General features: G+C 42.6%; 1 protein-coding gene across 1 annotated transcript in view; it reads left to right on the forward strand.

Annotated features, from left to right (window-relative positions):
- The window catches only part of grin2da (glutamate receptor, ionotropic, N-methyl D-aspartate 2D, a), a gene marked incomplete at both ends in the record, with an annotated part of 226,422 nt that overhangs the window by 193,226 nt on the left and 20,696 nt on the right, over positions 1 to 12,500 (forward strand). Inside the window, 2 exons of the mRNA XM_084080470.1 lie at positions 5,370 to 5,439; positions 7,797 to 7,914. Coding sequence (XP_083936596.1) covers positions 5,370 to 5,439; positions 7,797 to 7,914 — 188 coding nt within the window. The remainder of the gene's footprint in view (positions 1 to 5,369; positions 5,440 to 7,796; positions 7,915 to 12,500) is intronic.

Raw genomic sequence — 12,500 nt, forward strand, 5'->3', positions numbered from 1 at the left:
CACCGAAATGGTCCGCAATGTTCCAGGGGTGTCCCCGCGCGTCCCAACACTCCACAGGGGGTCAGTGGACCATCAGGGGGTCCGCGGACCCCCTGTGGACCCCCTGAAACATAACAAATATTATTTCTTCAAATCTTTTCCTTTTTCAAAAAATTTTTTCCACAGTTTCACTCCGGCGATTTGGGTCCCCCAATATACACACGGCCACGCCGGGCCCCGTGCGCGGCTGGGGTTGAGGGGGGCGTAGCCCCCCGAAACTCTAGTATGGACATAAAAGGGACACAGACAGACAGACAGACAGACAGACAGACAGACAGACAGACAGACAGACAGACAGACGGGTATTGTGTAACTGAGTGGGGCATGCATTTCCAACTTTCATCGTTCCTGACTTGCGACTAGTTGCTTAAAATAATCAGACCTGATTTACATGTGGCCCAAATGTAAATGAATAAAAGTCATGTTTGTTTCCTTCACCATTATGCAAGTTGCATTAAAACTACTCTTTCAAGTACATTTTATTAAAAAAGAATAAATTGTTTCAAATCTTTTTTATTGTGAAGCACAGGTTATGTGCTGCCCCAGATTACGTGCGACACGGGTCATCCACAAGGATTAGCCTTTCAACCTTTAAGAAAGGAGACTAAAGGCTTCCAAATCTTTTCAAAATCTTTCAGTTTATCTTTGAGTATAAATCTGATTCTTTCTAAATGTAAGGACTCTGTCATCTCGTTGAGCCAGAGTTTGATTGTGGGGGTCTCTTTCTTCTTCCAAAATAAGAGTATAATTTTTTTTGCAGCAATAAGGCCGTATGAAAGAAGGCGCTGTTGAGATAGTTGTAGTTTCTTCATTGTAACTTGTTACTTCCCTGCTCTGCAAATATCTCCCCTTTCTCACCCACGGCTCTTTTGCTTCTTTTAAATTTTTACCAGTGGTGGAAAGTAGCTACGTAAGTACAGGTTTTAGATATTTTTACTTTACTGGAGTATTTCAAAATGTCAGTACTTTTACTTCTACTCCACTACATCTCAGAGGCAAATATTATACTTTTACTCCGCTACAATTATTTGAAAACTTTAGTTACTAGTTACTTTGTAGATTTTGATTATTATTACATATCATACATTACCCACTTCAGCCCTATATACATTTCGGCCATTTGAAAATAGCTGATCTTCAAGATGTTGTAGATTGGCTATTTCCAAAAGATTTTTTAGACATTTTGTAATTTGATGTACATTTTGAATTCTGGACTTTTACTTGTAAGGGCACGGCCACACCGCACTTTTATTTTAGCAATGGGGCGGAATCTGCCAATGCTTTTTCAATGAGAATGGCATGGTTTGATGGTCTTGCACATCTTTCCGTGTGTCGCGCACACCTTGCGTTTTTGCGCTCTATACGCCTGCTGGTACATGCCATACCATACTGGCTGCAAGAAACTGTCGGCCGCACACAACCTGAGTTTATCAGCGGGCAACCATATTTTGGTGTGACCGTGCCCTAACAGACTATTTCTACATTGCGGTATTGATACTTTTACTTAAGGGAAAAAGATGTGAGTACTTTTTACACCACAGATTATTACACGCCTCCCTCCATTGATATGCCATTGAAATGATCTATTCCTTCACTCCCTCCCTCTTTGCATTCCTCACTTCCATCACTCCTGCTCCCTCAATCATTACCATTCAAATTATCTCATCTCTTCTCTGCTCTCCCATCCTTCACCCTCTCCTCTTCTGTCCTCATCTCACTCTCACCTCTCCTTCTCACCCTCTCTCTCTCTCTCACCACTCTCTCTTCACCTCCGTCTCATCCTGCTATAGCGCTCTCGCCTGCTCACGCTCACTCATGCACGCACACACACATTTTTTATTTATTAGAAAGTATTATATCTACAGTGACATCACTCCCTTTGTGAATAGAGGAAGGGAATTGACAGTGTGTTGGAGGTGTTGGATTTGGCTCCTTTTTGTGGCTCGGGAGAACAAATATTTGGACTTCCTCTCTTAATTTTTCATGTTGCAGCTGCACCCTGCACTACAATACTTAACCATATTGTAGTTTTGTGCTGGTACTGAAAAATGTATCACTGTATACCAGTGGTGTAAAGTAACTAAGTACATTCATTTAGGAGCATAGAACAGCAGTGACACAGACATGTTATTTTGAATAAATACTCTAAATAATAGTGTATCACTTCGTTCATATACTTTACTCATAAGAACTGACAGGAAAAGACACATAATGTCTTGACTAACTTGGAAGAACACTTAGTTTATGATCTGCAGTTCATTACTGCCAATAACGTAAATCTACGTTTTCAAAAAAATTAAATAAAAAAATCTTTTGACCCAGGAGATATAATTTTTCGAAGATCTAGACTCCTATCCACTTCCTAGTTAACTTATTACTTTAAAATGCTGTATCTCGGCTCCTGTGTACTTTTTTTTTAACTATGTATTGTTGGCGAAACATGCTATTTTCAACTGGCTGCAATTATGGAACGGATTACCGCAATCACTTTTTTTCCCCCCGATTCCTACGAGACTCCTGTGTGTGTAATGAGGGGATCACCGTGAGGCAGGTGATTACGGAAAATATTTTTTGACTACTTGAAAAGGTTAGAAAAATCGAAAAAACCCTGGCAGCAGCTAAAAAGAACTGGTACATAGTACCTGGCAGTGAATGTGTTAATGATCATCTTGACCTTGAAGCCTAGGGAAATTTGATTTTGTTGTAGTGGGGAAAACAAGAAAGCCTGTTGAGTTTTGTACTTATTGTTACGATCAGTGAAAGTGGACCCATGCAGACACAAAGAGTGGAATGGAATCAGATCTTAAAAAGGCGGTTATTGTAGGAATAAAGGGGAACACAAACTGTGTGTTGTGGCAGTGAAATTACACCAACAGAGTGGCACTATAATTCTGTTGAATGCTTGACAATAAAAGGGATTCTGATTCTGAATGAGGGCAGCAGGCAGGGTGGAGAATAGAGAGGCAAATGGTTGATGTCTGAGCTGGAGGGTCGATGGCAGAGCAGAGTGTGGCGGGTTGAGGAATAGCTCCTGAGCGGTGGCAGGTGAGGTGAACAGGCACATGAGGTGAACAGCAGTGAAAAGTGGAAAGTAACTAAATACATTTACTTAAGTACAATGTTGAGGTATTTGTACCTTACTTGAGTATTTCCAATTTCTGACACTTTTACTTGTACTCCATTACATCTCAGAGGCAAATATTGTACTTTTACTCCATTACAATTATTTGAAAACTTTACCTTAATCATCTGCGAAGAGAAAAGCCTGGTCACAACCTAATGCAGAGAGTGTCTATAGGGGCGGGACTTCCGCCGTAGCCTACGTATTTCCCCTGGAAACGATCTTTTTTTGACCAATCACAACACTTGTTTCATTCATGGAAAATGAAAATAGATTTGTAAAGCGTCTACGTTCATTTCCTTGTCGGTACTTCCGCCATGTTCTGGTACTTCCGTTTAGACACTCAACCGGTTAGGTCTTTTCCCAGCATGAGGCACATGAGTTGAACAGAAACATGCAGTGGCATGCACAGACATTTTGAGGGGCAGGTGCTCAAGTAAATTATACTTTTTTTTGTTTACTTGGTCTGCTCTTTTTTCCCTCTACACCTATACCTCTTTGCCAAAAAATAGCCGATCTACAAGCCCACAACGCCTCGCAGCGCGAGGCGTTGTGGGCTTGTAGATCTGCTATTTTTGGCTAAAGTTCTCCTCAGAAAAGGGATGCTAGGTTTCGAGTGGTTATGGTAAAAAGAAAAATCATATCACATAAAGATTTCGCGGACCCCCTGTAGTAACTCTGAGGACCCCCTAGGGGTCCCGGACCCCCTGTTGAAGACCCCTGCTTTTTTCAAAAGGGCACTTCTGGTCAAGAGGGCAAAGGGCAGGTGCTCTAGCACCACCTAGAGTTCATCTGTGCACGTCCCTGGAAACATGAGTTGAACAGAAACATGAGGTGAGCAAGCAGGGAGACCGGGGGGGTTTGTCATCCTGGGGCACAAGGAGACACGTTTTTTGAAGTACTAGTAAAGCCATAACACAAAAATAGCTCACAAAATATGACTGCAAAGTGTCTGGAAGCGAGGATGAAGCAGCAATCACGCCATGAGTGGGTGGACGACCGTAGAGTAGATTTACTGTCTGAGCTGAGGACTTGATGGAAGGCAGACTTGCGCTCACTGCAGGTATAAGGTTGAATGAACCAGGATCACATTCCACACAAACAAACCAACAAACAAACAGTGGTGGAAAAAGTACTTAAATGTTTTACTTAAGTAAAAGTATCAATACTGCAATGTAGAAGTACTCTGTTACAAGTAAAAGTCAGGAATTAAACATTTACTTGAGTAAAAGTACAACAGTATTGGTATCAAAATGTACTTAAAGTACCAAAAGTAAAAGTACAAAAATGTTTGAAAATAGCAGATCTACAAGTTCACAACGCGTCGTGATGTGACTCGTTGTGAGCTTCACTAGCGAGATCCGTAATTTTAGGTATAAAATAGGGCTAAAGTGGTTAATATATGTTTTATAATATAATCATTTATATTAGTAACTAGTAACTAAAATGTTCAAATAATTGTAGTGGAGTAAAACTGCAATATTTGCCTGAGATGTTGTGGAGTAGAAGTAAAAGTACAGAAAGTTGGAAATAGTTCAGGAAAGTAAAAGTACCTCAAAATTGTACCTAAGTACAGTACTTGAGTAAATGCACTTAGTTACTTTACACCACTGCAAACAAACACATGCGCAGGGAAACAGGAGACACAGGGAAACACATGGGAAACACAAGGTGAGTGCCTGGTGCTTGATTTACACATGGCCGCGGCGGAGTTGCGTGCAAAGAAATTGCGGATCTTCACATACCGCTCTCACAACGCTCCATGGCGTGTTTCGAGCTTACGGATCTGCTATATCCGGCCCCTCGACACTGGCGCCCGTCTGATTATTATGTCAGGCTCAGAGGCACGGCAGGGCTGTGACACTTCTAGATGACTCAATGAGCGCTCCAATCAGGAACTCCAGTGCAGCTTGGCAGAAAGCTCCCTGCATTGCTTTTTATAATAATGTCTTCTCTCTCTCCCTCAATCTCTCTCTCTCTCTCTCCCTCTCTCGCCATTTCCCTTTCCGATTGCGTCATGCATAGTCTCTCCTTTCCATTCACTCACTCATTCATTCTCTCTCCCATATATCCCTCTCTCCTCCTTTTCCTCGTTCTCGTCGTCTTCCCCGCTTCCTCCCTCGTCTCCTTTAACAATGATCAATGTTTAACCCCACTATCCCCTCTCTCTTTCCCCCCTGCCCCCCTCCCCTCTCCCCCTCTCCTGTAGTAAGCTGGATGCCTTCATCTATGATGCTGCGGTTCTGAACTACATGGCGAGGAAGGATGAGGGGTGTAAGGTAGTGTACAATATCCATCACCACAAGTCTCTGAAGAGAACATCTGGCACTGCATGAAACAAGGGGTATTCGTAAAAAAATACATTTGCATATTTGCTAATGTTAATGTTGATTGGATGGATGTCTTTCATTTTACAAGGCTGTACCTAGAATCTGTACTGTACGGTTGAAAGACTGCAGCAGATTTGGTTAATTGCTCCTGCTGTAGCCCTAGAAACTTTCAAATGGCCTGTCTTTGTTCACAGAACAGAGTGTCTGCTAGTAAATTAAGATGGGGAGCAGGGGGAGAAGTTTAATTTAACAGGTTGGGCTGATTTTATTCACAGAAGTCTTGGATGGCCAAGACCTACTGTAGCAGTGAGGCAGGAGGGAATACATTGACAAGATACATTGAAGAGAGTCAAAGCCGGTGGTGAACATGTTTAGGCCTCCAAAGCAAACCGCAACATGCAGTCAACCAGTGTTGATTTTGACAGCAAATTTAGATTTAGTTTTAGTCACAGACTTTTGAATAAAATTCCATTTAGCTCTAGTCATAATTCTAGTCATCTGAAATGTTTTAGTTTTTGTCTATTTTTTTTCTAAATATACAGTTGATTCAGTCGACTAAAATGTGTTTTAGCTGGCCTTGATGGCGTCGTAATGCCTGATTTTACACTTGGTTGCATGCTGAAAATAGCCGATCTACAAGCTCACAACGCGTGGTTGAGCTTGTAGATCTGCTATTTTCAGAGCGCAACCAAAATGACTTAGTGTCTTAGTTCTACTGGATCTCTTCTCCACGAGTCACTCCCTAACATTTTAGTCTTGTTTTTTTTGTTGACGAAATTGTCAATATAATATTTAGTCTTAGTTTTAATCATCATAGCTTAGTTTTTATTTCGTTTTTATTTTGTTTTCGTCAGTGATCAAAGGTAGTCGACGGACATTTGTCTTCATAGTTTTAGTCAACAAAATCAACACTGCAGTCAACACACTTGTCATCTCTGCTACAGAATATGACAATCTGCATAATGAGTACTTTTCGAATATGACTTCAGCCAAATAAATATTATCAGTAGAATGAGGGCCACCCTGGAAGTTGAATGCTTATTGGCTTTGATGTCCACACAGACATGCATGCACACACACCTTTTCTTCCTCTGTTCTGTCTCTTCTATAGTGCAGTGCCTGTACCTGTGTGCTGTCTTAGAGAACTGCTCATCCAATCGACTTCACACTCGATACTGCGCGTCCTTTAGTCCTAAGCAATGCAATACCATACATACATGCATACATACATACATACATACATACATACATACATACATACATACATACATACATACATACATACATACATACATACATACATACATACAGGGATGTGTGGAATTTATAGATGCACAGCACAGCGCACACACATCATCGCATTAAAAACTATTGTTGTTTCCGATGCACACTGTACTGTAAAACATGTAAAGTTTTCGTTCTTTCAAGTTGAACATTTAATCAAAGACACAATCGGACGCATTCATTTCATCTCTCAGCATGACGGAGCTTAAATTATCGTATTTTTTTTTCCCTGGGCCCTGTTGCTTTATTTATGAGTTGATATTTGATAAGAGCCCCCGTAGAAAGAATTAAAATTATGGACAGTGCTCATTTGTTACATTGTCCTTAGGAGAGTAATGTTTCATGAATGAATTATGAAATTGCCTGTACCACAGTTATTATTACTGGTGGGTGCTTGTCCATATTCATTTCTCTACTGGTTATGATGCTGCTGTGCAGCGCCTGTGTAGCTTATGAAGGGAGCATCAATATTGGGAGTTGAGCGTGTTTTTTTTTCTTTTTTGTGAACAAACCAGAACAGTGTTAGCAGTTAAACTGCAGTCACATTTGTCTTTGTGATTGTTGTCGGTGTGTGATTGTTTTCCAATCACACACCGCCATTGACGTATTATGACGTATGCTGGTATTTTCAGTGTTTACGCTAGAGGGCGCTCTTCGCCAACCTATGAGTGATCCTATGACTTCCGGAGAAGAGTAGACCCGGGAATAAAGTGATCACAATAAACCGATCTAATGTTAAAGGATTTAGAAGTAAAAATGTCTCTGCTTCCTTGATTTTTTCCTGCGTTTTTGGCGAGAACAAGCTATATTCAACAGCCAATAACTAAAGAACGGAGGGTCACGGTGACACGTTTTTTTTTTCTCCGATGGAAGCAGAGACACTCCTCCGTCTTTTGCGACACTCTGATGTGACAATAAAGTTTGTTCTGACTCTGATTCTGATTCTCACCCCTCTCTGCCCTCGCACCTCCCCTTATCCCTCTACACCACCACTCTCTCCACCTCCTCCAACCCTGTGCCAGGTGATGACCATCGGTTCGGGCAAGGTGTTCGCCACCACGGGCTACGGCATCGCCCTGCACAAGAACTCCCGCTGGAAGAGACCCCTGGACCTCGCCCTGCTACAGCTGGTGGGAGACGGTGAGAGGCCCGAGAAGGAACACATATTATGGAGGAGAAGGAGTGGGGAAGAGAGGGTGGAGGAAGCACACAAACAAGGATAGTCATGGGGAACACAAAAAAAGACAGAGGAGGGAACGTTAAAGGGGAGGGGGAAGACAGGGAAGGTGGGGGGGAAAAAAAGTATGTCCCCTTTAAATGGATAGTTCTCTCCCAAAATGACTTTTTTTCTATCGATTACTCACCCCATGTATGGAGACTTGAATTCATGGAGAATTTTTTGTTTTTGTCACATTCCTAAGCCAATAATTTGATGACCGGCGGCGGCGGCTCCGGTAGGAGACACAAAGTGTCAACTTTGAGTCTCCTACCGGAAATTATTGGCTTAGGAATGCAACAAAAACTAAAGAATCTCCATGAATTCAAGGCTTCATGGGGTGTGTATGTAATTGATAGAAAATATGTTTTTTTTTTGGGTGAACTATCCCTTTAAGTGTGTCCCCTTTTATACTGAAAATATCCGCTCTATAAGCGTCATGGATGCTTAACGATCGGATGTTTTCAGTCGCCGGCGCCTTCGTGTGGCAGAGCATAAATTTGGGTATTTACCAAATACTTGTGCACTACACCTGGCACGTGTCCTCTGAAAAGTAGTACCGTATCTAACTAATTAGGAGCAACGGATGTCATTATGGCGCCTTGGGGAGCGGTTAGGGGGGCTAGATGTCTTGCTCAGGGACACTTTGACACGTAGACATGGGTGAGGCGGGGGTCCAACCGGTGACCTTCCGATTCTCAGACGGCCTCTCTTACCCACTCAGCTATGGATGATGAGTGTAGGAAGGGTGGGGATCGAGAGAGAGAGAGAGAGAGAGAGAGAGAGAGAGAAGGACAGGAAAAGGGGGAAAGACATAGACGGAGCGGAGAGGTCAGAAGAGAGAGGAGAAGTAAAATGACAGTTAAGATAAATGAATCCCTTGTTCTTCCTCTTGCCCTTTAGTTTAACCCATTCAATCCGGAAACGTATCTCTGTCATTTTAGATTTCTTTGGCTGTTCAAAAATAGCAGATCTACAAGCTCATAGCGCGGAGCTGAGTGCCACGCTATGAGCTTGTAGATCTGCTATTTTTGAAAAATCGTGAAAAATGTGTGCAAATCTTTGAATATATATATTTTCTAAGCGAACATGTGTAAGATATTTTTTTTCAGGGACCTCCAGAAGCAAAGATTTGAGTCACAAATATTCGCTTATACATATATATATATATTCAAAGATTTGAAAAATGATCTCGATTTTTCAAAATTAGCAGATCTACAAGCTTGTAGTGCGGCACTCGGTGCCGTGCCATGAGCTTGTATGTCTGGTATTTTTGAATAGCCAATGTATAAAATAATGGTCATAGCTTAAATCTAAAATGACATACAGATGTGCCATTTCAAAACTTCAAATGTCCTGCCATCGCCAAGACAGTACATTTTCAGGGGATTCCCAGGGCAATAAGAGGGACAAAGAAGGGCATTTAAAATGCTGAATTATTTTGATGATCACTGCTTTTATGATGCTAATTAATTTGAGCAACTGGTCAAGGACCTCTTCAAATCACCTTTCGCCTCACAATGAGTCTGACACCTTCTTCAACACACATTCTTTTGTTCTCATGTATATGGATGTCTATTGAAGGGAAAAACGGGGGTGTGTAGTCACAACTTCTTTTCAGGGGCAAAACAGTGCGTTTTTAAGGGCAGAACAGGGAAGAAAACATGCCTTTTCAGGGCACTTTCAGGGAAAGAACAGTAACGTGTGAAGTTTTGAAGTGGCACATCTGTAGGTGCGTTCCCGGATTGAATGTGTTAAAACGAATCAGAAGACAGAGAGAGAGAGCATGGGGCAGAGGTCAAATGTTCCACGGAGACTTTTACACGAGTTCCGTTTTGTAAAGTAACTTGTAGGAGCAATCAAGACGTGCTTTGCTGAAGCGACGCGGCACTTCTCTTCCTCCACCAGGGTGATTTCACCGGCTACCTACATTATGGAGAAATTCATTAATTGTCAGCTTAATTTGGCGGCTCTGGGACGCTCTAGCTGCTAGGCAATTAGCGAGCTTAAGAGAAGCGAGCCCTGAGTGCTGCTGGAGACGGTGGAATCCCCGGGGATGATGGAGCCGGACCTGCTCTCAACCCCCAGCAAAGTCTGTTTGCACTGTTTCGCTCCAAATTTAAAGGGATAGTTCACCCCCAAAATGACTTTTTTTTTCTTCTATCCATTAGTCACCCCATGGATACCTGAATTCATGGATATTTTTTTTGTTTTTGTCGCATTCCTATAAGCCAATAATTTGATGACCGGCAGCGGTTCCGGTAGGAGACACAAAGAGTCTCCTTGGAGTCTCCTACCGGAACCACTTCCTATCGGTCCACTGGGTAAACTGTCCCTTTAAATACAGGCCAGTACGAAAACATCTAAGAGACTGAGTGATTTACAACAGTCTGCAAATCTCTCGCTCTCTCTCTCGCTCTCTCTCTCTCTCTCTCTCTCTCTCTCTCTCTCTCTCTCTCTCTCTCTCTCTCTCTCTCTCTCTCTCTCTATATATATATATATATATATATATATTTACAGAAGCAGCCTTCTAAACAAAAAAGCAACAGCAGAGTTGTCTGAGGACATATTGCCGTGGTGGAACAGCATTGCGACAGAAGTTGTCTGCATTCATGTTTGTTTTGAAAGATCTTACTTTTTGTTCGTCTTCCTTTTCTCTAGCTGTGGTTATATTGACTTTGTGTAGTCGGCTTTAATCAATGGAACTGGAAAGGAAAGGAAAGGGGCAGTACTAAGTTTATTTCTGCTTTGGGCTGGGATTTGAAGTTAGGCGCTGAATAGGTGACAGTTTTGGCAGGTTGGCAGAATTCAAGTGTACGTTTTAATTGAACCATAGAACATACTGTAGTAGCATGAAAGCAATTGTCACACGCTCTGTCAAAGTCTGCTTATTTGGTGAAGAAACAATTTCTGGCTGCTCTGTTTTTTTGTTCTTTTATTTTTTTATCAGCCAAAACAAAGGAGTACATTTTATTTTTCATAATGTGTAAATGTTGTTATCCAATTGAAGTGAGAAATATCACTTTAGTTTATAGGGACCAGCATGCAAAGAGAGTTTTGTTCACTTGACTCTTTTTTTTAATCTCAAAACCAGAATTTAGTGAGATGCAGTACCTTGCTGTATGTTAGTAGGAATAAGACTGCCCTGCCAATCAATCAGCCAATCAATCAGTCAAGCTGAGGGTCTGATTGGCCTATCAGGGAATTCTTCTCTGCACACACGTCATGGGAAGTCCGGCATAAACGTCTTGCGAAGCCCTGCCAAGTCAAGCTGAGGGTCTGATTGGCCTATCAGGGAATCAGTCAAGCTGAGAGTCTGATCACTGATCAAGGTGGGGAAAGAAGCCTACGTATTAGCCAGAGCACTGATCAATAGTCTGTGTCAAGTTTGGAGGCAAGTGGAGTGATCCTGTGCTGACTAACCCCGGACGTACTTTGGAGGCCTTGTCAATTATAGTAGTAGGATTCTTGTGCGGCTGTGCAAAATAAACAAAAACTTGAATGAAAGGATGAATCATAAAAAGAGGGAAAAAAAGTATGAATGCAGGCGGCCTGTGGCGCTTTCTTTGAAGGCTCAACAGGAAATTGATTTGTGTGGTTTCTGTGGAGGGTCTCTTTGTCCGAAATACTTCTATACCTGAATCTACAGTAGCTGTGTTCCTCTGTGTCTTGCTTGCTATATAGTTGCTCCACACAGGCAAAAGCTTACGGCAGAATTTCCAGGTACCCGGGATAGGGGAAATTGCTTTTATTTCTTCACCCAGCAGACGGCTGCTCAGATCGCTCGGACGTGTGCATGGGAGAACCGCCGGGAGATAAGTGTATTGCTCAGCGACGGAAATGCACTTGAACGAAACAGACACCGACAGAATTAACACTGATGTCACCTGAATTCAATTTTAATTAAGCTGCACACACAATGCTTCTGTTTTTAAACCACCAGCTCCAGTTCCTCGTGCAAAAGAGACGTACGTCCCCTTGACACCCCCACTGTGTTCCCAAGGGGTTCCACCGCCTCTGGAAACCCACTTGTGAGGAGATGAGAGAGGAACGTACTTTAGCATGTGGCAGATGATTAACACACTCGCGGAGGGAGAAAGAGAGATGGAGGTAAAAATGGAGAAAGATGGATGCAGGGGGACTTAGAGGGGCAATTGAGAGAGGAAGAGAGGCAGAGAAGAAAGCAAGAGAGTGAGAGGGGAGAGGGGAGAAGTGAAATGGAGCGCCACAGAGATGACAGATAAGCAGCGTGAGGGAGAAAGAAAGAGGGAGGGAGCGCAAGAAAGTGAGGGAGAGAGAGAGAGAGCAAGATGAGGCAGAAGGAGAGAGAGAGAGTGAGATGAGGCGGAAGGAGAGAGAGAGAGAGCGTGAAAGAAAGCCACCATGACGCTCATTGAAAAATGATGAATTGGATAACGCAAGAGTGCCGTGCACTCGCTCAACATGCATATCAGCGCCCCTCCGTCGAGACACAAATCAGTGCTGAGCGCCCCATGAAACGAAAGGGGGA

The sequence above is a fragment of the Gymnoscopelus microlampas genome (assembly GCF_963454915.1).
Source record: "Gymnoscopelus microlampas genome assembly, chromosome: 15".
Taxonomy (NCBI): domain Eukaryota; kingdom Metazoa; phylum Chordata; class Actinopteri; order Myctophiformes; family Myctophidae; genus Gymnoscopelus; species Gymnoscopelus microlampas.